The 25,563-nt window shown below is 53.6% G+C and overlaps 1 protein-coding gene across 2 annotated transcripts in view; it reads right to left on the bottom strand.

Moving 5' to 3' along the window:
• Nucleotides 1-518: 518 nt before the first annotated feature.
• The window catches only part of KCNH1 (potassium voltage-gated channel subfamily H member 1), a gene marked incomplete at its 5' end in the record, with an annotated part of 257,134 nt that continues 232,089 nt past the window's right edge, over nt 519-25,563 (bottom strand). Inside the window, one exon of one of the 2 annotated variants that reach the window (XM_081111939.1) lies at nt 519-2,318. In XM_081111939.1, coding sequence (XP_080968065.1) covers nt 1,464-2,318 — 855 coding nt within the window. In that variant the 3' untranslated portion in view covers nt 519-1,463. The remainder of the gene's footprint in view (nt 2,319-25,563) is intronic. The other variant, XM_081111938.1, reaches the window with a different exon arrangement.

Genomic DNA, 25,563 nt, shown 5'->3' with positions numbered 1-25,563 from the left:
TCTCCCAGAGCTGAGTTCTTAGAACTCAACTTCCAACTTTGCTTGTCAGTTTTTAAGGGTCCTGGTTCCTCTCTGCAGGGCCGACACCTGGGCAAGCCCCACTTTGCTTGGGAGGGAACTCTTCTCTCTTGCCTTTCCCAGACACCGATGACAGCAGCCCAAGCACAGGAATGACCTGCCCCAGGTCGTAGGAAGCAGTGGAGAGTCCCCGAGGAGTGTGGCACAGGGACTTGGATGGCCCACAGGCGGCCCCACGATCATCATTCTGAGCTCAGACCTTCCCTACGGACCATGGCTCCACGGCCACCTCTCTCCACCACCTCACAGAGACTTCTGGAAAACCCACTGCCCCGTTTTCTTTTCCCAGCTCCGGAAGCGAGGACCATCATGGCCCTGCAATCTTTTTGAAGTCCTCCTGACTCTAGTAGGAGGTAAAGAGAGTAGCTTTAAAATAAGGCCAAGCCTGGCTCCTACGTGTCCTAGAACGACCCCATGCAGCGGAAAAAATCCAGACTTCTGAAGGGCAATCCCAATGAGAATGATAATAGAAACATAGCACTTGCAACAATCATTTTTCTGAGGTTATGTGTGTCTGCTTGGCTAATGAAGCAACTCTGGGCTCATCACCCTTCCTGCCGATGTCCCATACCCTGAGGAATGCCACAGGAGCACGCGGGGAGAGGCGGAGAAGGACAAGAAGCAAAGGGGCCTGGTGATGAGGCCAGTGGCGTGAAGCAAGGCCAAAATTCATCTGGGGCCCCCAGAGCCCTCCCCTCGGAGCATCCTTAGGAGCCAGCTGCGGAGAACCCCTGGATCCCAAGGGCCCCTCTCCAGCTCTGACGCTTGGTCCACCTCTTTGGAGAAAGGAGCCGGGGGAGTCCCGGCTCTGTGTCTGTGGGATGCACCCACAGCACCTCAGCTGCTTTTTGGCCTAAACCATTAGAGACAGGAAGTTGAAAGGCGCTCCCCTCCCTGTCCCTCAAACTCCCCTGGTCCCGAGCTCGTTACAAACGACGACTGTAGGAAAATAGACGGTGATGCCAGACACAGGCTGTACAAGGACAGGGAATGCTGGGAAGTCCTGTGCCCACCACAGTCTTTGGGGACTGGGAGAAGGAGCCAGACCCATTGCTCCCCCACCAGTGTCCAAATGGCGGCTGCTCTTTTCTGGTAGTTTTCATCTTTTACTAATATCACGGCAGTAAAAAATTAAAAATGAAGGGAAACACCCTTTAGACCGCATGCCCCCTCTTCCGAAATTGTGCAAAGACAGTTCCGATGCACACTCTCCTCCCCACGCCTTTGGCGGAAGGAGAGCGTGTGCCTAAGCAACTGGTCCCACTTTGGTTTTCTATCAGGAAGAGCCTGCTCTGAGAGTTGCTGCTCATGTAGGGGTGTGTGGTGGGGGTGTTGCCTAGGGCGGGGGGTCGGTTTTTGTCTCTGACTGTTCATGAACAGACCTCTCAGCTGGCGCTGAAAATGTCTCTCCCTGATTCTGGGGAGTGGGGCCCGGATATTTCGAACAGCTCCGGGGGGGACTGGGAGGACCTTCTGGACGCTAATATCCTGAGGATCTCGGCCAGCTGGGTCTCGATGTGGGTCATCTTGGTGTGCAGGGCCTTGATGTCCTCCTTGAGCTCCAGCTTGGCCTCCAGGATGCTGGCCTGCAGCGTCTGCTCGGGGATGGGGTAGAAGGAGTGCTTGACCTCGGCCAAGATGGGGCTCCGGTCCTGGGGGCTCCTGGCCTCGCCCACGTTGTCCAGGCGCAGGTCGCTCTTGGTGATGCCGCTGTCGCACGAGTCCGTCTTCTTCAGTGTGGCCTCCCCGGCTGCCTTGGTCCTCTCGGGGAGCGTCTCCATGGACTCGGCCTTGGATACCTTGTTCCAGTCCTCGCCCTTCCCGCAGGCATCTCGGAAGCGGGCCCAGCCCTTGCGCTTGGCACAGTCGCCGGCCTTGGCGCCCAGGCACTCGGACCCGGGCGCGTGCAGCTTGGCGAGGTCCGGCGCCCCCGCCCCCGGGGGGCAGGTCTGGAGGGACACGGGCGTGGCGGGGCTCTCGCGCACCGTGACCACGCTGGCCTTCACCAGGCTGTGGTTGGCCGAGGCGTGCTCCACCAGGACGCTGCCCTTCTCCACGTCCAGGTCATCCAGGTCCCGGCCCCCCCTCTCGGCCGCCAGCCTGGCCTCTTTCTGCTGCCGGAACCTCTGGAAGAGTCTGCGGACAGGATGGTCCGGGGGCAGGATCAGGGGAGCCTCATTCTTCCTTTTCATGCGCTCTTCCTCTTCCCGCTTCACGTCGCTGATCTTCCGGAACACGATCTGGGGGGAGACAGAATGACACGCGTGTTAATGGGCCACGTGGTCCCTCTGCGGGTCACAGCTCTGGCTTCCAGCCCGCCCCCACGGGCAAGGCTCCCAGCCCCTCACATCTCTGCCAAAGCCTTCTGGGCTTTGCTTGGTGACTGCCTTCACTGGCCTTTTCCTAAACTCTTCTTGGCTTTCCAACAGCAAGAAATGGGCTCTTACTGTGTCCTCTTCAAGAGGGGTTCTGTTCTTTGTAAGCTGCAATTCCCAAACAAGATACCAGCTGTTTACATCTTTATCCTATTACCTCTGAAAGCTCCCTAAGGGCCTAGCACAGTACTTGGCATATAACCTCGTATTTTATATATATAAAAAATGTATATATATGCTCTAACCTAAGAGAATAGGGATTGTCTCTTTTGTTCTGTTTCCAGAACTTGGAAAACGCCTGGTAACTAGGAGGCTCTTTGTAAATATTTGTGGAATGAATGAATGAATAACAGATAAATATGAGCTAATGAATCAATGGGAGAATGTCTTCTGCCTGGAAAGATGAAATCACAGAGCTCATTAATGTTGTAAAAGGAAGGGATTGGTTCAAACACAGAGTCTTCTTACCCATTCTCAACATCAAAGGGCAGGGGTAGCCTTGAGATAAAATGAGATGTTTTAAGGCTAAAGAAAAGGAAGCACTTCTTCAAATATTGAGGCATCAACACAAAACTTATCCCAGGAGGTTGTACAGAGGAGCATCCCGCAGGTTAACAAAGGCTTAGTATGCGTCCCAGGTGGACACGTAGCTCCTCCTTGAGTTGGATGTGCTCCTCAGCCAAACGCCCCTCAGGTCATTCGCCTGTGGCCGTGTCATCAGAGCGGGCAGCTCAGCACTCACCGGCTACAGTCTCCTCGGATCTATGTTGACTCTCTGAAGCTCTTGGCTTTTCCCAGAGTGCCATGCTGGTGCTGCCCTCGCTCATCCTGGGTGCCCGGGGCAGCCCCACCTGAACGTCACTGGCTCACCCGATGCGCAGGTGAACCGGGAAAGAGCTGCCTGCAATCCCAGAAGGCCTTTGCGTCCCCTTTGGAAGTCAGAATAAGACCAGTGGCCCTGCGGACACAGCTGCTGTGGCCTGACGGCCTTGCTTATCCAGGGTCTCGGCCTCTGCTTGCTAACTTCCACCGCTGTTTTTGGAGAAGTTGGTCATGGACTCTTTTCTCAGAGGCAGCCATGACTAGACATTTGGCCAAGTACTTTAGATCCAAGTGGGCAGGAGTGGCCGCGTGACTCACCACCACGAGTCTGTGCTGCCACAGCAGCTCCCACAGCAGCAGCGTGCGCTAGGAATGATGGGCAAGACCCCACGCCCAGGATGCCCTCTGCTCCAAACAGGCTCTAGCTGGAGGCCTGGGAAAGTCTGTCTTGCTTTTCTAAATGTTCGGTGAAATTTTAACAGGTGTCGTGAAGGTGGAAAGTTTCAAAATGAAATGAATTTGAGCCACATCATAGTGTTAAATTTGCTGCTTTACTGGAGGACTTCTCAGAGCCTTAACTTGCTAGTGAGCCTTACGAATGTCAAAGACGACAATATCCCAGGCAGCATTTCTGAAATTCTTTCCTCAAGACCCTCTCTTTGGAAAGGGTAGTGTCCCCCAGAACCCCCTCTGCCCAACACTGAAATTACATCAGTGTGGGGGGATGAGGCGCCCTCTGTATTTGTGCAGAGCCCTAATGGATGGGAAGGCTGTTTCCATGTTTCAGCTAAATGGTGCCTATCTCGACCCCTACTGCAGAGCCCCTGGAGTTTGGGGTGTGGAGTCTCCATTGCAGATTCACTGCCCCCTGGTGGATGGAAATGGATTAGTTCAAACACTAAGACATGACTGATGAAGCTGTGGGATCAACTCGCCTGCCCATCAGTGGCTCTATATGCTCTGTCTGTACTGAGCAATTTCAGGTCCTGAAATAACGCCCATCAATATCATCTTCCACCCCATTCCTTCAACAGGACTCCTACGAAACCTTCAGGATTCAGCTTAGGAGTCATCTACTCCAGCAAGCTTCCCTGCCTCTCCCTGACCCCTGGTCAGAAGACCTTCCTGGTGGTACCAGGCTTGGGGCAGCCACATGCTCCTCCATCGCAGATTCTTGTTAAGAGGCAGCATTTTGCCCATTTGTCTTTTCCTTAGGCAGTAGCTCCCTGAAGGTGGGCACAGTGCTTTAGTCTCCATTGTATTTTTGTGTGGGTGTGTGTGTTTCACCTTCAGTATCAGGCCTGGCACATACAATGCTCCATCAGTGGTCAATGAATCCATGAATGCATGAGTGAATAAATTATGGCCAACCCCCTATTTGTGAGGCCCATGCTAGGGTGAAAGAGGTGATGTGTATGCCCCCAGCATGCACACGCGCGCACACACGTCTATTTCTGATGTTTGTGGTCTACCAGAGAGAGAGAAAAAGAGATTACAGGTCGCTTTCTCAGTGCACAACTCAGAAGCTCCTGAAGAGTAAGGCATAAATAAAATCCTAAGGGACTTCCATTTTCACTCATCTTTAAGTCAGACTGACCTAATACTGATTTCATCATCCCTGCCCGACCAATTTTTATTTTTTTCAATCTCTTACATGAGCTCAGCGAGCTGATATTTAGAAGTAGCCTTGAGATGAAGGTTTTTAACAGGTGCCACGAAGGTGAAAAGTTTCGAAATGAAATTAATTTGAGCCACACGAAGACTGGGCCCTGAGCAAGCGCCCTCACACCCGCCCTCACCAGCTGGACGGCCTCGTCCCCAAACTCCCATCAGAGCAGCGCCAGGTTTTCCTGTTTCATGTACTGGGCTTCGGTGTAAGATTTCTTTCTGGGAAAGGATTCCTTGGTCCAAAAAAACCACTGGATGAGATCACCTCTGAAGTCCCTTTGAGAACGAACAATTTGTGATTCTAATAGCACAGTCCTTTTTATTGTGCTTTACGGCTTATTCCACATACTCAAGTGCATTCTCTCATTCAAGCCAAAATTCCAGGGAGGGGTGCAGGGGTCTCCCCCACAGTTTGACAGTTGAGGAGACTGGGGCTTAGCTGGTAGAGCGACCTGCTGAAGGTCACACCGCTAGGTAGAAACAGAACTCCAGGGTGTGGATCAGGGCTCTTGCCTTGAATCACCTTTGTTCACGCTGGCCATCTGTAGACAGAGGCCACTGCAACAGGGAGGCGCAGGGTCTGTCTGGAGCGGTTGTTACCAGGGGCCCTCTAATCACCCCTGGGAAGGCCCAGCCTCGGAGACAGGCTGACACAGATCATGGCACCAGTGATGGGCTAAGTCCGACCTTCCTGGCCAGCCAGTGTCCTGCCAGCCCACAGCAGGGCCTGACGTGTTGGGCGTGTGAGGCCCACACAGAATGCTAAACAGCTCCGGACTTACTGGACTATGGGGATGGGGAGGCAGAGGATGCCTCAGGGCAGGGACAGCAGCTATGCCTCCCTCATCCATCTCCGCATCCGTCTGAGAGCTCACCAAGCAAGGGCCTTGAGCCTGAGAGGCCTTTGATGAGCGGTGGTTAAGCTGAAATGAATCGACACCCCACTCCCCAAGCTGCAGGGCCTTCTGAGAAGCCATTTTCAGGTTTATTTGAAAAAGCGTTCTCCCTCTTCTAGATTGTATCCAAAGAGGGCCTGGCCCCTCTCGAGCCCACCAAAATGAGGCCAAGGGGAGCAGGAGTCCCTCGGGGCCACTGAGCAGGAGGGTCCCAGCAGCACACGGAGGGGAAGACAGCTGTGGGAGGGGGTGGACCGCCCAGAGTCCTGACGGCACAGCAAATGGGAGGCTGGTGCTTAGAAGAGTAAAGCTGTATCTAACAGGTGCAATGCCAATTCTCAGTGACATTATGAGCAAATGAGCAGAGGCTAAGGCATGAATCATAGGAAACCATAGGTAAACTAAAAGGGATTTAGCTTGGTTTTTATTGGACTGAGACACACATCCCCAAACTGAAACCCACAGAGAGCAGGAGGAGGAACACAGGCTCGGAGTGGCCCCAGCTCCGCCACTGTGTGACCTTGGGCCAGTCACGTTCCTCCTGGCTGGACCAGATGAACAGGTCTCAAATGTGGCTGTGCTTCAGAACCACCTGGAGAGGCTGCTGTCTACAGAGCGAGATGTTCCCTGGCAAGGTCAGCCATTGGCTTTGGTAACAAGCCCCCAGGTGAGTCTGATGCAGGCGGCCTGACCTGACCCGTGGACCACGGTCTCAGAACCCTGGGTTGATGGCTGGTGTGATCATGACCCTCTGCTGTCTCCGTGCTCCCCTGTGAGTGGCCACACACTACCCGCCTCCTCCTCACCTCCCTGCCTGGCTCAGCCCTCCTGTGTGCTGTCCAGGATTGAGCCTCAGGGGGGCGGGGGTGGGGGGGGGCAGGGGAGAGGGTTTTGGGAATGCCAGCGGGATGACTTCAATGAGTCCCTGGTCCCTAAAGGGTGTCTGAAAGATGACTGGCAAACTCTCAGCTGAAGTCTAAGGTTCTAGGGGCCCAGGGTGGGCGGGAGCTGGTGGAGTTGGCATGGAGTGACAGGCAGCATGAGCACAAGCTCTGGAAATCAGACAGACTTGTTCCCCAAGCCTCCGTGTCTCGTCTATAAAAGCAGATATCGCTCCTGACTTCATAAGGCTACCGGAGGATTAAGCTGGATAACATCGGCAAGCCTTTAAGAAGAGTGCCTGACATTTAGCAGTCGCTGAGTAAATGTAGTATGTATCATTCTTCAAGGGGTGACTTTTGAGATGATTCTAGAAGGATGAGCTGGAATTAGGTAGACAAGGAAACAGCACATGGAATGACACCACGGCAGACATGCCACCTGCCACAGAAAAGTGTCTTCGTGGCGGCGGTCCCGGTGGGGTGGGGGCAATGATGGGCCAGGCACCGCTGTTAAACGGGTGGTGTGTGCTGCCTCCCGCCCTCCTGACAGCAGCCCCCCAGGTGGACACAATCACTGTCCTCCTTTTTCAGATGAAGGAACTGAGGGGCTAAGACTCTACCCCTGACCACCAGAGGCCCCACCCATGCCCGTGCGCTAAGCCATTCTGCTGGGGAAAATGCCTTGGTTTCAGGAAAAGGACAGTTTCTCTCAGCATATGTTGATAACCTCTAGCCCTGCCCTGCCACCCCTCTCTGCTCGTTTCTCTCACTCCCTGTCCATCAGCAACTTCTCTAAAGAATTCAGGCACAGAACATTGAAGCAGAGAGAAGACCTGGCCCAGGGGAGGAGAGAGGCCAAGAAGCAGAGACCCCGGAGCATTTAAGGAGGGACCGATTCACTAGATACATCAGGCCTTTGATTCCTCAGGACGGGGCATGACTTCAGACGAGATCCAGCCTTGATGGCCAGGCAAGCAGGTGAGCCGCCGGCCCTGGCATCTCAGTAAGGCCATACTTGTCACTCTCCTCCCCGCTTTGTGCTCCCTCTGTGTAGCAGATCGAATCGTGGACACCAAAAGCTATGTCCAGCTGGAACCTCAAACATGACCTTATTTGGAATAAGGGTCTTTGCAGATTAATACGGTAAGGATCTTGAGATGATATTATTCTGCGTTAGGGTGAGCCCTGCATCCAATGAGAATCCTTATAAGGGACAGAAAAGGGTCGCTCTCACCCACAAGCCCACAAAGAGCTACCCTTCTTTCACAGTGAGGGACTCAGGCTCAGAGAGGTGCAGGGCTTTCCTGGCAGCTCATTCAACTAGTCTACAGAGCAGAGATCAGGGCCCACGTCAGCTGACACCCAAGCTCTGCCGTCAGGGCTGGGGTCCCAAAGATCCAAGAGGGGGGGTGGGCCTTGGGAAGTGCCCTGGCCAGGTCTCCAGGGCTCTAGGGAAAGCCAAGCCCCTGGGGCTGGGAGGACTCCCCTGGTAGACTGAACACGGACAGGACTCCCACGGGCAGGGGGCTTTGAGCGTGGCCTGGGCTGTGCAGTGAACACCTCTGAGGACGAATGAGATCATGAGAAACTACAGCCAGTGCTCATCACCCAGACCCAGGACTGCCTCCTGCCCTGGGACTGGGGCTGAGAAGTCATTTCCATCCTCAGGACTGTTCACCCCCCTCGATGGCAGCCCCCTAAGCTGCTTTTGCCAAATGCAGACGTAGGATGTGCTTATTTCAATCCCAGATGACGCCTCATTCCTAGAGAGCAAGCACCGTAACTTGTCTCCCACTGAACGTTCACGCCAAAGCCCGTGCTGCTGCCACCCCCTGCCACAGGGAGGGGCGCGCCCTCCTTCTGGCCTGTGGCCTGCGCTGGGCTCGGGCACCAGCTCCTCTGAAAAGGGGCCTGGCCGTGCAATCTGCCAAAGGCCCTCTTTTCCAAGGCCCTCTGTCTTGCTCCCACCAGCCACACCCCCATCCGAGGCCAGCCTGTTTCCGGTAGAGTAACCCACATCAATGCATCTGGGAAAGTGACATTTTAATTTTCAGGAAGCAGCTGATGCAGAATTAGGGGACTGGTGGTGCATATCAAGTGGCCGCATCCCTTCCACCTCCTCTGTTCTGTGTTTTTTTCACATGCTATCCCTGCAAGCCCATGGCACAGGGACAGACCGATGCACGGATGGCAGAAGTTGGTCCTGAACCCTGTACAGAATTCAGAGGCCCCTTGACTGGGCTGCAGGATCTAGCCTGCACTTTTTTCAACGTTTCTCTCTCACAACGAGAAACAACCTCTGGGCTTCTGATTTGACCCAGAAGCTGAACATCTGGACAGTTTGTCCTTCCCAACCTGCGCCGATACTCAGCCCGCTGACTCCAAGCGGGGTGCTGCAGTGTTCTTGGCTGGCACGGGGGAGCCAGGCAGGGGCAGCAGAAGCACTGCACACGGGTCCCCCCGTCTGTTCTCAGCACCCCAGGCTGGTGTCTCCCACCGCTTAACCTGTGGGAAATCCCCAGGGAGCCTACCAACTCTACAGGGCCATAGAAAGACCACGGGAGATGTCGCCTGTGAAGTGCCCGACACCCGTAGCACACCCTCAGCAAGTGCTGCGCGTTAATACGACGAACCTAGATTTGACCCTGCCATGTTTTCCCCACTGGTGCTTCCATCAGAGAGAGGATGAAATGCTGCCTTCCTAGCTCTCCTGCGAGATCTCTGAGAAAGAAGCGACGCCTATTTCTGTATCCCTGGCCGGGCCAGGCCCAGCGCAGGGCACACAGCACGTGCTCACAACACCTGGTTTTGAAGTACAAAGGTTCTTGGACTAAATCAGGCTTGTTCTTAGCTTCTCCTCTTGCTCTGGAGGCCCAGCCGCTAAATGAACAGGAAGAATCCAGGTGCCCTGCATGGGGTCGCTGTTCAGAAATGGTGCCCCGGGACTGAAGGGCAGAGTGTACCCTGTCGGCAGCCAGCCCTGGGAGGGGGAGAACCCTCACTTGGGGATTGCCCATCACACACTGCTGTCAGCACCAGGAAGCAGCACCCAAGCAGGGAGAGGGGCCCCAGGCCAGAGCAGACACAGAGTGCCATCTCCTGGGTCAAGGGTGGGAAGCGTCTGGTGCCACCTAAGAACCTGTCTCAAGGGCAGGGGCCCTTCCCGCGCCTGCTGTGCCGTCTAAAGGAAGGGAGGGCCGAGGCGCCGCACAAAGCCTGGGGTCTGGGTAGGAGGACTCTGACTTCCTGCCGTTTCAGAGTTTAGGTTATCACCCTCATTTCTAGTAACAATCTCCCGGCCTCAAAGATTAGAGACCCCTGGCACTGGCACAGCCTCTCCACAGACTCACTCCCTTTCTCCTTCTCTGTTTCGCAGTGGCCAGTGGTTCCTCTGATCACAAAGGCAGAGGAGCCCAGAGAGAGACCTCAAGAGGCACTTGGTCCAGTCCTGTGTCTTCTCACCCACCCAGTGCAACCGGCCATTACCCCTGGCATCTGTGCCCTGCGTGTGCTTGCAGCAAGCTGGCACACACTGTCGCCTTTGGGACCGCAGTGGCCCTGCAGCACACGTGGGGCTCGTGTTCTTATGTTGTACAGATGGAGAGAGTCTGGGAGAGCAAGGCCCTGGCTCTCCCAGCCCTCACTGCTACTCTCTCTATTGAAGGTCTGTTCTGTATCAATTGTCTAATCGTCAGTTTTATATTGGTCAGTGGTCAATTTTATGAAGCAGACAACACACACAGTTTTGTCTGCTTCCACTTAAATCCAACTCCACTTGCTCTTAACAGACATGGAGAGTGGCTGGTCAGTGCCCTCTCCTCCTGTCCATACTTTGCAAAGTCAAGGACGGCCAAGGACTCATCCAGCAGCCTTCTCTTTGCCGGGCTGCAAACTCAAGCTCTCCTTCCCACCCTGTCAGCGGTCAGCAGGGCTGAAAGCAGGTTGGGAGGGGCTTGGTCTTGGTCGGAGTTGCCCAGGCAGGAGTGGGGGGTTCAGAAGGCAGACCAGTGGGACAGCGCACATGCCTGGATGATGGGCATTTATCTCATCTGCATTGAGAATATTGGAGAAAACCACAGATTTCATCATCCTGCTCCCTCCCCCCCGCAACCCCTCTGCCAGGCCAGGGTTGGGGGGATTTTAAAGGGCACCTGCTGAGAAGCACCGCAAATAGCCAAGACCTGCAGCCTCGCCAGGGAAGAGGGAAGGTCAGCTCAGGCTCTCGGTGCAACGCCCCTCCTCCTAAGCCTTCACACCTGACCCTCCTGTAGCTTCTCGTCCGCTCCAGCCCTGAGCAGCTGACAGAGAAGAATCACAGGCTCCTCAAGTCTCTTCCCCCGGGGCCTCGCCTTCACCTCGAGAAATGCATGAAGGTCTTGGGCCAGGCAGACACCATGAGCTCCCTGAGGTGTGTGATTTGGGGCTAACCAAGCAGCAGCCATCATAGCGACAGGGACAGAGTCGCGGGGCAGGTGGCAGCTGGAGAGCCGAGTTACAGTCCGACTTTAGCCAAAGGTATTCCTGGGACCCTCGCCCTGACATGGGCCCCATGTGACTGCAGTTTCCCTAAAAATACAGCCAAGACCATGATGTGAATGCTCTGCAGAGCCAATAGAAAGTGCTCCGAAGACAGAGCTCAGAGCACTCACCTCCGAGGCCTCCTGGTCTCTCCTGTCCTCGGCCATCCTCCCCCTGGGGAACCCTTGCCTCTAGTTCTGAGTCAGGGTCGCCCTCCCTGCCCGCTCTCACCCCCTTATGATCAGCCCTCCGTTCCTCCCGCGGCCTCCCTTCCAGCTATCCTGCCCCTCTCCCCTATGTCTGGGCCTCCCAATTTCAATTGCAGTCTGTCCTACGCCCTGCCGCCCCTAAATAATGCTCCCGCAACCATAATCGGCAGTAACACCGAACACTCACTGAGAGCTGGGTGGTGTGCCATCTACTCTGCATATTGCATTTTATTCAATTCTGATGATAACCTCCCAGTAGGTACCATCACTAGCCCCATCTGACAGATGAAGAAACAGACTTGGAAGGTTAAGTGATGTAACCGAGATTCCAGTCTAAAGCATTGGACTCCAGGGCCTGCCTTTTGCCAATTAATCCAATCCTCTTTGTCAGTATTTTCATTCATCTTGAAGTCGCCCCTTTCACCAAGCCCTCCAGCCTCACTCAGCCTTCACTGCCACTAGCTGCCGAATTCGGATCCAGCACTCAGGCTGGGACTGTCGGGAGCATCCCCACCCACAGTCGCTGCCTTGTTCAGGGAACGCAAACCCCTTTTAGTTTCTGCAGCAGTACAGTGCAGTGGAAAGTAAAATAGGCCCCAAGATACGCAAATCACACACCTCAGCGTTTGAAAACCAAATGAAAAATGACCTTTCTTTGAGCCCCTATTTGGGGTTAGGTGAGCCATGGCTGGTGACAGAATGTGGGTGTCAGAAACCTAACGATTTAACTAGCACCACAAAACAGCTGGGCTGAAAGGACCTCACCTATCACTCTGTTCTGCTTCTGTTACAGAGGAGGAAACCCAGGCCCAGGAAGGGCAGGGATGTCCTTCAGGCCTCACAGCCAGGAAATGGCAGCCTGAACTGGGGACCCCCCACCCCTGCTCCTCCAGGTCCCAGACCTCAAGCAGCTGGAAGGGGGAAATGTGTAACTAGCTAAGCCGAGTGGCTAATTCCCCCCACCTGACCCTCGGTTCCCAGATGAGAAAACCAAGTGCGAAATGAGGGAGCCGAAGCCCTGGGAGGTCCCTGGTTCCTACGGTCTCACCTCCCATTTGACAGACATATACTGAACCCACATTGTGTCAGGCACCCGCAGAAGGAGGGGTGCGAGGGAGAAAGTGCAGGCCCGCTCTCTGGGGATTCGCCGTCCAGGAAAGCAGCAGCTGTGGGGAGGGTGAAGTGGGTGCTGGGACAGGCCGAGAAAGCACCCAGGTCAGCTCTCCATGTATGCATTTTTTTAAATCCTCACCTGAGGACCTCCCCCCCCCCCCAATTAATTTCTAGAGAGAGTGGAAGGGACGGGGAGAGACAGACACACATCGACTGGTTGCCTGCTTCATGCATCGCAACCAGGGCCAGGGACCGAGCCTGCAACTGAAGCACGTGCCCTTGACCAGAATCAAACCCAAGACCCTTCAGTCCACCGGCCGATGCTCTAACCACTGAGCAAACCGGCCAGGGCTCTCCATGTAATCTTGTGCTTGACCAGCATCTGAGAGGAGTCTGGGAGGTGTGGGCAAGGGCGGCCATGCCCAGGAGGGGTGCCAGGTAATCAGTGCTGGGCGGGCACTCCCAGCTCTGCAGTGAGGTGTCAGGGTGTCAGGCCCATGCTTCCAGCACCGGGCAGCGCAGACCTCGTTACAGGAGTCGGCCTGTAACGAGCCGGCGGGCATCTAACTGGCTTGACCCAGACTCTGCTCCCAGAGGCCTGTTTCGATCAGGATCTGCTCAAGGATGGACACAGCGCCAGCCATTACCGGCAGCGAAGCCCGCCGGCTCGGCTGCACGCCGCCTGCCTGGTTTTCACATGGTCAACAAGGTGGTTGCCGGCCGCGTTGTGGGCAGCAGAGCTGAGGTGTGACTGTTCGGCCAGGAAGCCCGCAGGCCGTGCGGGAGGAGAATTGATGTTCATGACTCCGATGCTGCTGAATGCCCCGGCCCAGGGGCAGACCACGGGCTGCAGAGGTGGTCTGTCTGCGGGAGCATCTTCTAAAAAGCCTCTCTGGGCTAACAAAGATGAAACTCCCACAGCCAGGCCATTCCCTCCACTTGGGAGCCTATTAGCGCATCTGGTCCGAGGGACAGAACGCGTAAAAGGGCCTTGCTGTGCTCCCGAGATGCTAAATAAATCTATTCACACAAACAGTTTTCGCAGCTCCCCCTGCAGTGTGCTCGAGCTATGATACAGGTGTGTGATTCAGGGACGCGTCCAGACGACGTGATGATGCAAACCTGGACCCGACAGCTTGTAGCACAGACGCAGAAATGCAGCAAGCATCCTGCCTGCGTGTGACAGCCCCTCACTGCCTCGCTCCCAGGCAGAGAAGGACTTGCACGTGCCTCATGTCCCCCTTCCACCTCCAACCCAGAGCCCACATGCTGCCTTCACCGGTCTGCTCTCCCTTCCCCGGTGCCCACTTCCACTGGTTCAAATCCTCCCTTTTCAGCAAAGGCCCGAGGGATGCCACCTCTTCCAGGAAGCCTTCCTGGAGCCTCCCAGCCAGAGCTGCTCAACCCTTTTCTGGACATAGCAGGATCTCCATTCTGCTCTAGTAACAACACTTTGTGCCACAAATTAGTCTTCTATGTAAATATCTGAGCTCCCCGGCTAATTCGTCAGCCCCCAGAGCGGGAGTCCTGTCTTGATTCAGTTCAGCATCCCCAACAGGGCTGGACACAATGTCTTATTTGGAAACAGGGTAGTTGTAGATATAATTAGTTAGGATGAGGCCATGTTGGAGGAGGGTGAGCCCCTAATCCAATGTGATAAAAAGGGGAAACTTGGGCACAGGCACAGATACGCACGCAGGAACAAAGCCCTGTGAAGATGAAGGCAGAGATCAGGGATATGCCGGAAGCCAAAGACACCGAAGAATCCCACAAACCACCAGCAGCCGGGGAGGGGGCTGGGGCAAAGCCCCCCCCACCCCCACCCCTCAGAAGGACCCCACCATGCTGACACTCTGACCTTGGACATCTAGCCTCTGGGACTGTGAGACAATACATTTCTATTATTTCAGCAACTCTGTGGTACTTGGTTATGGCAGCCCTAGCAAATTAATACAGAGGTTTGAAGCAGACCATTTGGTGGTCTGACGGTGACACTGTGAAGCTATTGGTTTAAAAAACATGTCTACAGAAAGCCAGAAGTGGGTGGGTGGATGGACGGATGGATGGATGTGTGTGGATGATGGAGGACGGATAGATCCAACTTCTGTGTAGGTGCTGTGATCGGCTCTCCCCCAGCCCCGCAGCCTTCCACACGGGGCTGAAGAGAAACTGCCCATCTGAGTGGCTGAGAGTTGAGGAAACATCCGCCAAGGAGACAATGGCATCTACATGCACGACTGCTATGCCAGTTAGTCCTGAATATCCTGTGGCACAGATGTTCTTACCCCCTTGTACAGATACAAAGCTGAAGGAGGGTAAGTCATCTGCCTGATCCCACAGGGCTAGCAAGGGGCAGGGCTGGGATTCACACGCAAGTCTCCTGGCCGCAAACACAGGCTCCTGTCCCTCCCGCTGCTCTGCACAACAACTCTGGGCCTCACATTCAAACGAGAGCTCAACAGACCCCATGATCCAGACCAGCGGTTCTCAACCTGTGGGTCACGAACAATGAAAATACATCCTGCATACCAGATATTTACATTACGATTCATAACAGTAGCAAAATTACAGTTATGAAGTAGCAACGAAAATAATTTTTATGGTTGGGGGTCACCACAACATGAGGAACTGTATTAAAGGGTCGCGGCATGAGGCAGGTTGAGAACCACTGATCCAGACCAACTTAGAAGGGAAAGTGTTGTGTCTTCACTTCCTGTAACACAGGCCCGCCCACCCTCACTCCTGCAGGGACCCGAGGACCATCAGGGGTCGTCATTGGGCCCCTGCCCTCTGCTCTATGATGCCAGCCTTCTTCCCTTCCAAGTGCTGCCTCTCAACACCGCCTCAGGCCGCTCCTCTGGCCTCTCCCGCTCCTGCTCTCCAGCAGCGGTCCAGCTCAGTCTGCCTCTCTGGGCCCAGAGTCTCCCTTTATTGTGGCTGCTCAGTTCCTGGTCCCTGGAACTCACCCCTGGTCCACTCCTAGCCAAGCCCCCTCTCCCGGGCCAGCCCCGGCCCCTCCGGGGTGAGGGAGAGGAGGCCAGATTCTGTGGCTGATACCACTGCTATCATACCTGCCAGTCAGGAATCTCACTGGGCAGTCACACTGCGGTTGCCTCCGCTAAGATGTGAGTAAATCTTAGTCGTCAGAAGTTTGGGGTGGGGGCTAGTGGAGGTAAGCTCTCCAGGGCCATGGCCTGGTTCCCCTTTTTCTCCCCAAATTGTACTCCTGTTGCCAGGCTTTGGCCTGGGAGAGGCACATGAGCTGTCGCCCCGGGCCTGTGGAACCTGGCTCATACCTCACGTGGCCTGGATATGCTGTTCTTCCTAGAGATTCCCAGCCACGCCAGACTCTCTGAAGCCAGACTCTCTGGAGCAGGGGTCCTCAAACTATGGCCCGTGGGCCACATGCGGCCCGCCGAAAACATTTATCTGGCCCACCAGGTGTTTTTGCCGCCGCTGTGTGCATACGAATTTGTTCATGTTTTTTTTATAAACCATAGTCCGGCCCTCCAATGGTCTGAGGGACAGTGGACTGGCCCCCTTTTTAAAAAGTTTGAGGACCCCTGCTCTGGAGCCTCTGAGACGCCTTACATGCTGTTCCTTCGACTTGAGTTGTCTTTCCTCCTCCTCTTTGCCCGGCCAGTTACTACTCTTCCTCAGGTCCGAGCTCAGATGTCACCTTGCACTCCTTAAGCTCACTGACTTGTCCAAGGTCCTTGCCAGCCTGTCGCCTGGATGGGCAGGGACTCTGCCTGCCTTGCCGACACTCTGTCCCCAGGGTCTGCACACAGCGGAGGCAGGACAAGCAGCTGGTGGAGGAGGGCGTGACGAAGGCCACAGGGGAACCTGTGACTCTCAGAGGCCAGTTCAGTTCCTCCGGAGGAAGCCCCAGGGCACCAGCCTGGAAGGTGTTCCCTCCCCCGGGCAGCCACGGTCCCACATTTGCTGCTGTTCGTCTGGGCAGAAGGGCAGCTGATCAGAGCCACCTTGGCCCCAACTGGATTCACAGCCCATGGCGCCCCCTCCCGACGGCGAGTCAGGAGCTCCACGCTCAGCCCATGAGCACCGTGAGGTCCAGCAAGGAGCAAGGCCGGCAGGAAGGCGCCACAAGAAAGGACGATGGTCATTCAAACCAGCCATCTGAAGCCGCCAGGGAGGGAGGGAGGGAGGGAGGGAGGGAGGGAGGGAGAAAGAATATGAATGAGAATCAATAAATCTTCCCGGTCTTTTGCCCGAGTCCGGCCTCTGCAGTAGGCCGAGCAGAGCTTCTGCTGCTAGACCTACTTTTTATGACTTTTCTCCTTGGTCGGCTTGGCTGTCACTCCACCAGATCAGATAAGGAAGCAGGAGGTGATGCCCACGTGGGCTGCTGCTCTCGCAGACAGGCCGGCTCCTATCCTTTCAGAAGACTCATGTGCCTGCCTCCCTGTGGCATTCGTTCCCAAGGCCTGTGGCCCGCGTGTTCCCGTTCGAAGTTCATTAAAGGACTCGGAGGGGCACGTCCACGTGCACAGGAACCTCAGCCTGTGGGCGAGCCCCGGAGCAGCGCCAAGGCCTTGAGGAGGCTGTGAACAGCTATCTCCCCGCCCTGCCCGCCCCCCCCCCCCCCCCCGGCCGCCCCCGGCCGCCACATCCTCCTCCGCCCCGCAGCAGAGCCGGCAGCCTCCCTCTGCCTGGCTCCCCGGCCCACCCTCTCTCTCCATCAGGACTATTATGCAGGCAGTATTCCTTTAACTTGGCTTTGTTCCTATGTTTGCCAATTTACTTTATTCACCTTCAACTTTGTTCTCCACTACAGATTCAAAGGTACTTACTCAGATGCACAAAGCACAAGATAAATGATAAAATTAGCAAGAACATAAGGATAGAAGGAAAGGAAGGCAGTAAATGGGACACAGCCAAAAGCCGACCACAAGATTCCAACAGATGCCACGGATCTAGTTCTGAGTGTCCTAGAGGTCAAAGCAAAGGGGGCAGTGCGCCTGGCACACAGAGATCACCGGGTGCCCCGCCGTGCGTTCGGGACTGAAGATGCAGTTCTGCTCTGGCTTTGGGGAATGTGGGCTGTTCTCTCTTTTCTTCCATAAATATTAAATGAGCATCTTTCCACTGCCAGGCCCATAGGCTCCGGGGCAAGATACCCATCAAAATGCAATCCCTTCCCTTGCTCTCCAGAAGAAAACAGACTTGCCGCCCTTACTGTGCTTGATCTTGGTGGTGCGTTTTTGCCCAGAGGTGTGAGGGGCTAGGGAAGTGGCTGTGGGGAAGAACAGACTTTCTGTCTTCGTCTTTCTCTTGGCTCACAATGCCCGACCCTTTATTCTCTGTTCAAAGAAGCCTTCATCCTTCACAGTCTAACTCAAACGCCACCGCCTCCAGGAAGCCTTCCTGTATATTTCCAGGCTGAATTAACTGTTCCCACAGCACATGACAAGTGCTTTAACGTAGCATCTATTTCATTGTTGTTTTTGCCTTTCCCTTTGACCTTGTTCGGGTCTGTACTTTCAGGGCACAGCTCAGGGCCAGGCACATAAGCAGTGAGCAATATGCATCAGCTTGTGCTGTAATAAAGATGTTCATGAATTGGAAAATTCAGAGGTCACATGCACAGAAGTAAATTTCCCTCAGGACCAAGCTGGCTCTGAGTGGAGCTAGCAGGAATTCAGCACCAACAACACATCGGACCTCCATCCTGGAGCCTCCATGGCCTGGAAGGGCTCACACGCTTTCCTGCCACTCAGGGCTGGTGGCTTCTCAGGATTGTCCTAAACACTGGTATTTTCCTCCAACCTACAGACCAACATGCTGCCTGCGCGACTGCGTCTGTGAGAAGCAAGCAGAAGAGAGGCCTTGTCTGGCTTGGGGTGCAGTGGGAGGCACGGAGCTCACGCAAGCTCTCTGGCTGCAGAGCTGCATGTGGCCTGCCACGCCGTCTCCGTGTAACGGCGAGTGGCTGTGTGTGCCTGGGCACAGCACTTCACCCCTCTGAACCTCACTCAGTAAGAGGACACTAAAGTCTACCGTGCAGAATTTCATAAAACATAGGTGTTAGGAGGAAGTAAAGATTTTTAAGGGAACCTGGTTCGGGTTTGTGCTCGTTTAACCCCCTCCCATTTTGTTTTTTGCCTTTGCCTCGCCTTGGGGGCCTCTGCTGCTTGCTCACCACGTGACTATAAGCAAACTGCTGACCCCAAGAGTCAGTGTTCTCGCCAGTGAAATGGGCCTTTGAAGACTAAGTGCAATAACACATTTAATGAGCTTGTCATATCCACACAAAAGGTTGGAATGTACATGTTTATTACAGGGGTCAATACACACGTGCAGAGTAACTCATGAATTATGGTCTCGGTTCGTTCGTTCATTCATTCATTCATCCATTCATCCATTCACACATGTGGCTGGTGGCTTCTGTGCCCTAGGCATTGTGCTATGTGCCGACGACCCAGAGGACCGTGACACTGCCCCTGCTCTCAAAAAGAAGGTAGACAAAGCATCAGGGTTAGTAAAAGCAATAAAATTAGTATGGTCAGCCAGAACTTCCGGAGAGAGGAAAAGAATACAAAGATATGTGGGAAATAATGGGTGAGACGTGGGGGTGTGGGGCGAGGAGAGAACAGAGGAATTCCCTGCATTCCTTTGACTCCCCCCGCCCCGCCTCCAAAAAATGAGGTGATGTAAGAAGGTTTAAGAAGGAGGGTTTACAAACAGAATTTTTTGCGGGCTGGCATGGCACTGGCTTGTCCAAACTATGGAACCTCCACCTTATAGCAATGGCATCGAAGAGAGACTAACCACACGCAATTAAACAGGAAGCAAGGTGGAGTCAGTCACGGTCAGGTTAGCCTGGGAACAGTCTGCAGAAGAATGTGGAACTGTGCCAAAGACAAAGGGTGAAGTCCTAAGGGACAGAATTTTAATTATACCTAAATGGGCTAACCTGAACCAGCTTGCTCCAAAGAACTGGAAGCAATAAAGATCTATTGTTTTCCTCCCAAACCCTGGCCAACGGTGGCGTGTGCAATAAATCATAGTGCCATCTCTGCATTGTCTCACCTGTTCTCCTCGGCCGAATCCCTGCCTGGAGGGACCCAGACCCAGGAGAAGGCGGCAGACCTCTCTCTCCGCCGGGGATGGGGTAATTCTAGCAGACTGCATGAAGAATATTCTCCCTGCTCCTCTCTGCTGTCCTCGGGGGGGCAGTGGGAAGAGGAACAGAGTCAACGAAAACTGCATGTCATGATATGCGGGCAACTAACCTCTGACCCCGATGTCATCTCTTCCTTCTGCAGCTCCTTCCTTTACAGATTTTGCAACCTATACATACCCTGGAGCACTGGCGCTAGGAGGACCCTGCGAGACCCAAGTTCAACCTCCTCACTTTACTGCTAGTGACCAGTGACCCTGAGCGCAGTGCGCACAGAAGCCGGGAGCCAAGGGGGAGACCCAGGCCAGGCCTCCTGTTTCAGTTCGGAGATCTCGCTACCGCATGCGGTGGCCTCTCCATCCGATGCAGAATTTGCACACACAGAAGGTGCTTGATGTTCGGTGACGCACAGCAGCGCAAGTCAACCTGCAGGACCCAGCCCTGCTGCCCTGGCTCCCAGCCACCCCCGCCTGATCCTCAGAGTGGTTTTTAATTCTAATGAAAATTCTTGCACGCAAGCGCTCTGCCTCACCACGGCTGCCACCAGCTGTATCAGCACTCGGGGGTTTGGGTGAATAAAATGCTTAGATCTTATCAAATGCATTCTCTCTGGAGGTATTTTTGTGTTGTTTTTAGAATAATGAGATCCCTGATAGGACTCCGAGACTTAACGAAAGGCTGCGTAGACGTGAACAAAAGACTGTGTAGACGTGGATGGCTGGAATAAAATTCGGAATTGCTCTCATGGGGGGACTTAACTGCTCCCAGGCAACAAGGCACAGGGAAGGCCCCGTCTCAGTCGCTCACTGCTTTTTTGAGACACGTCAGAACCCAATGACTAGGTCTGAGCTGTCCCTTTCCCTCTGGCTCCAGTGTTTTTACCCTTGTTTCTAAGCGGCTTCATGGGCTGCCAAAGACGTGCCTCTCCCCCACATATCCTCGCACTCCCCTCTATGCCCATCAGCCCATCGCCAAGCACTAATAAGCAAGTTCCAGTGGGTTCCAGCTCCAAACACTGTAAGGAGGCCAAGGCCCTGAGCTGGAGCCTCACAAGGGACCCTGAACTTCACAAAGAACACCAAGCTAGACCTGCGCTCGGGCCAAGGATGGCGCTTGAAGCCCATGCAGCCCCCTCCCTGTCCTACATGAGCTGGGATGATAATCGAGGCCGTGCTGCTCCGCGGGGCTGGAGTGGTGCTCAGGCGAGGGTGGGAGCCCCTTGGAAAAGATGAAGGTCTCTAGCTAGACAGGACGCATGATTCATCCCCGAGAGGCTTCCTTGGGCTCCAAGGGCTCTTTTGGCTTTGGTGTTTGTTGTCCTATGTGCTTATCCACAATCCATAGCCCCACAGTCCATATGCATAGTTTATTCTCCCAGTTTGCAGGGTGGGGCCTTACCCCACATTATCCCGGCCATCACAGCGGGGTGGGACTGTCTTGTGAACTGCTCTATCCTTGGTGCTGAGAACAATGTCTAGCACATAGCAGAGCCCACCCAACAGCCGGGGAGCCAAGGGCAGCCAGAGCTTCTTGAGAGGGATCCTGGCGGCATGGATGGCACCTATGAATTCTGTCCTCCTTCTGCGTGCCTTTGCCAATTAGTCATCACCTTTATCCCTCAGAATTAGAAAAGCTAATTTACATGTCAGACCCTCAGTCACCTGGGCTCCTTGGGGTCTGAGTCATCTTCCATCCCTTGCCTTGCACAGCGTATGGACTCAATACAAGTTGATGGAATGAATGACCATCTTCTGTGAGTTTCTGAGATACCCAGAGTCAGATCCAGGAAATCTAAAAAAGTCTAACGCCCAAGGGATGGAAAAAGAGAAATTCAATTTACATAATGAGCAGAGGACAGCCTCCGAGAAATCTCAAGTTTGTTTGCATCCCATTTGTGCAAGGGATCGAGGCATTCCTGGAAAAACCCACACTTGCCTCACTGGGTGAATGTGCTTCCTGTTCCCAAAGGCCTCGGAGAGACAGCTTAACCTGATAAAGCCAACACCCGCTATGGAAATGTAAACAGACTTTTGAAGGGCACACAACTGTAAAGGGAAAATTCACCAGTAAAGACGTTTGAGCAAAGTACTTAAGTAAGCCGGACAAATCACACAGAAAACCCAGATAGGAAACGCGCCTGGCCCCACCTGTATTGGGCGTCTGAAAATCTCTCCAGCCTTGTTCTTTCCCAGGGTTGGGGAGGGGAGAAATGTCTTACATTTTTAAACTTAATTTTTTTTTTAAAAAAACAACAACTATGTTATACAGAGTAAAACTCATTCTTTTTTCTAAAAAATATATTTTTTATTGATTTCAGAGAGGAAGGGAGAGGGGGAGAGAGATAGAAACATCAATGATGAGAGAGAATCATGGATCAGCTGGATCCCGCATGCCTACCACTGGGGTTCGAGCCTGAAACCTGAGCATGTGTCCTGACCAGGAATCGAACCGTGGCCACCTGGCTCATAGGCCAATGTTCAACCACTGAGCCACCCCGTCCAGGCCTCTCTCATGCTTTAGCCATCAGAAACATGTTCTCATGTTAGGAAGGTCTTAATGGTCATGGTTCATCACTGTCATCAATGTTGATCATCTCTGTCCCAGGACCGAATATAAGCCCTAGGGCAAGGAAGCCTACCTCCTGGGTCCAACCACTTCCTAGAGCTGGAGAAGAGAAAGCGGGGACGGGTCTGCTCTAGTCCAGGAATCTCTCGCCAGGGAAAAATCTGAGAAGAAACTCATTCCTAAGGCACCTTTCCTTAAAGCTGACTGCTAACTCGGTGACCTCATCAAGACACAGAAAGGCCTGGGGACTCTTGTCCAGTGTGCTGAGCAACCAAGGGGAAAATAAAAGCAAAGTGCTTTTGTTCTCTTGGTTCCTCGGGATTTAATTCCTTATTTCCTTAAGATTAAAGAGAAAAAACAAACAAGAAATCAATGATTTTAGAACAAAGAAGACAAGCTGACCACGAGAGTGGAAGTCTAGCCCTCAGAAGGTTAACCCAGGGGCACTGCGAGCCCAGGCACGGCTGGCTGGCGGCACGGACGTCCTCGTGTGGAAGAAGGTCTGTGGTCTCTCCTGCGGTGAGCACAGTGCTCCTCGCCACGGAGCAGACACAGACCTCACTCGGCCACCCTCGGCCTCTCATGTGGCTGAGAAAGGGGTGCCCGGTGTCATTCACATGGGAGACGCAAGGTCACCCGCCTACCTGGCCATCTGATCCCATCTTTAGCAATGCGATATTAATAGTAGTTTTCGCTTACTGCACCAACCTTGTCCGATTTCTTCCTCACATTTCTGAGAGGCTCATATTATAATTCTCAATTTACAGGCAAGAAAAAAAAATAAGATTCAGAGTTGTTGCATAATTTTTCTAAGATTTTTTTTTAAATAGAGTAGTTCCCAACCATTGGCTGCACCTTAGGACCCCAAATTGCCGTGCCCAGGCTGCACTGCAGGCCAACTCAGCCAGAATCTCTAGGGGGAGTCTTTTCAAAGCTCCCCGGGTGATTCCAATGTGCAGCCAAGGCTGAAAAACCGCTGATCCAGTGAAGAGCAGTTAGGTCTGAATCTGACTCCAGGCCTCTGCTCATTTTCCTCTGCGATATTGCCAAGCACGAAAGAACAATCCAGAAGTTTAAAGTAATATTCATCAAACAACTTTCCCACTGGAGGCACTTGGAGAGTTGGGACTGAGAGAAAGGAAACCCACCTGGCCTAAGGTTTGCTCTCAGTATAGGTGGTGGAAGAGACAGGCCAGGGGCTGAGAGTCTCTCCCATACAGCAGGATGCATGGGCTGCATGAACAGGATGTACAGCTATTCAGCCTTTCCATTTTACCGACCAGTTCTGGAGAGTTGAGTTGCTGCTTGACCTCAGGGTCTCATGCTACCTTCTGGGGCCCACAGTGAGTGCATCGACTCACCAAGGGCATCCATGGCCAATGTCACGCTCATACCGCATCTGCTCAGACGGATGGGTCCTGCCTGCCAATTCCAGTGAGTGTGTGTGTCAGTTAATAGCCCTTGTTTTCTAGGGCAAAATCATCAGGATTGAAACGTCTTCCACCAACTAACTGCCATGGAACAGAACATCCCCTCTCCCCGACTTTTCCTGAGTTTGATGAGGAAATGATGGAAAATAATTTTCCATATTAAAATGTCTGCTTTCCTGAGGATGAGAGTCACCATAACCACTTTAGCTGAGACGTCTGGGTTGGGCTGCATAATAAAGGCTTGGCTAATCAGCCATCAGCCTGCCACTGCTACCCAATTAACCCTTTTCCTGCAGGCCAGAGGAGAGCCTACAGTGCCTGAAGGCCTTCCTGGCTAGCAGTCCATCTCATGAGACTTCTGTTCCCATTGCCCGGAGCCCGGAGCTGCACTGCACAGATAGCATTTTAGCGTCTGAATTACTTATGAAAGTATTTTTTGAACCTGTAAATGTGACATGTTAGATTCCATCTTACAGGGATTTTTAGGGCATTCATCCAGTTTTTAATACATTCATCCAAGACACTGAGCGTCCACGCTATGCTAGGCACTACCCTAGACATTGGACAAAATCACCAAATAAGGCTCAGCCCCTGACCTCAGAAAGCTTCCAATCTGCCGGGGAAGCGTGATCCACAAAAGATAGATAGAACCCAAGGCGGGTGGCTCGATGGTGGACCGCCCCATGGATCACTTAACTCAACCTGGGAGGCGGGGTGGGAGGTGACCAGAGAAGGCCTCCTGAACAAAAGGAAGCATGAATGGAGGAAGTCAGCACAGAGACATCGAGGATCCACAGGAGCTTAGCGACCAGCTGTAGCAGCTCACCTCTACAGCCAAGACCACATTTTCCTCATTCCAAAGTTTTACGTCTCCTTGAAGGCCCTCCACACAGTGGCTTTCTGGTCCCTTCTCCTTCCCAGGCCCCTGTGCTGAGCCCCACACCACTGCTCACTGGTCCCCGACCAGGCCCTGCACACCCATGTCTTTTCATTCTTGCTGGGCCCGTGTTCTTTGTCAAGAATGTCCATCATCCCCGCTCTGTCCATTAATTTCCTGCTCACCCTCAAGGTCCAGTACAAACACCACCTTCTCTGTGAGGACTTCTGTACCTGTGGGTGATCACGGCACGGGGACATGATACTAATCTATCCTCCTCTCCAGGCTGTAAGCATCTGGAGGGCAGGAACTGCCTCTTAATCATCCTCACTCTCCCAGTGTTTGATAGGCAGAAGACATACGACATGCCTTCCTTTAGACAAAGCAATGAAGGAACAAAGCAACATATCAAAAATCCACATGAATTGTTTTCCTCCATTCCAATCACAAATAGGGGTCAAAAAATAGGATCCTGGTACCAGCTCCTGAAAACCCGGCAGCTGCCCTGGCCTAACTTCTGAAATGAAGGCTCATTTGGCGATTTTTCACATGCACAATTACACCATAAGCAAGCAGAAAAGAATAAGGGGACTTGAGAGCAAATTGATTATTCATGAATCCAATTACAGCTAATAACTGGAGACAGGCCCCTCTCAGATGCCTGTAATAATTCATGCAGAGGACAGAGGGAACCCTGCCAGGTTGGCATCTGGACCTTGAAGTGCGAGGGAGCTGGGGCCAGTGTGTGGTGAATCATCCCAGGACGTCCAGCTCAACTCCTTGGACCCGACGTGGTCAGAATCAAGTCCTTTTGGGCCAGTTTGCAGCACAATGACACATACTTTTCTGTGGCCAGAGCCTGTACCCCCTTACCCAAGCCAGTCACCCCAGAATTTATCTCATTTGAAGGATACCACCCTGAGATGCATGATGAGGTGATTAAGGAGATGTATTTGATGAAATTTTCTCCTCCTCAGGTAATTGCAG

This window comes from Myotis nattereri (assembly GCF_964212035.1).
Source record: "Myotis nattereri genome assembly, chromosome: 18".
NCBI classification, from domain to species: Eukaryota; Metazoa; Chordata; class Mammalia; order Chiroptera; family Vespertilionidae; genus Myotis; species Myotis nattereri.
This window is presented reverse-complemented; position numbering and strand designations above follow the sequence as displayed.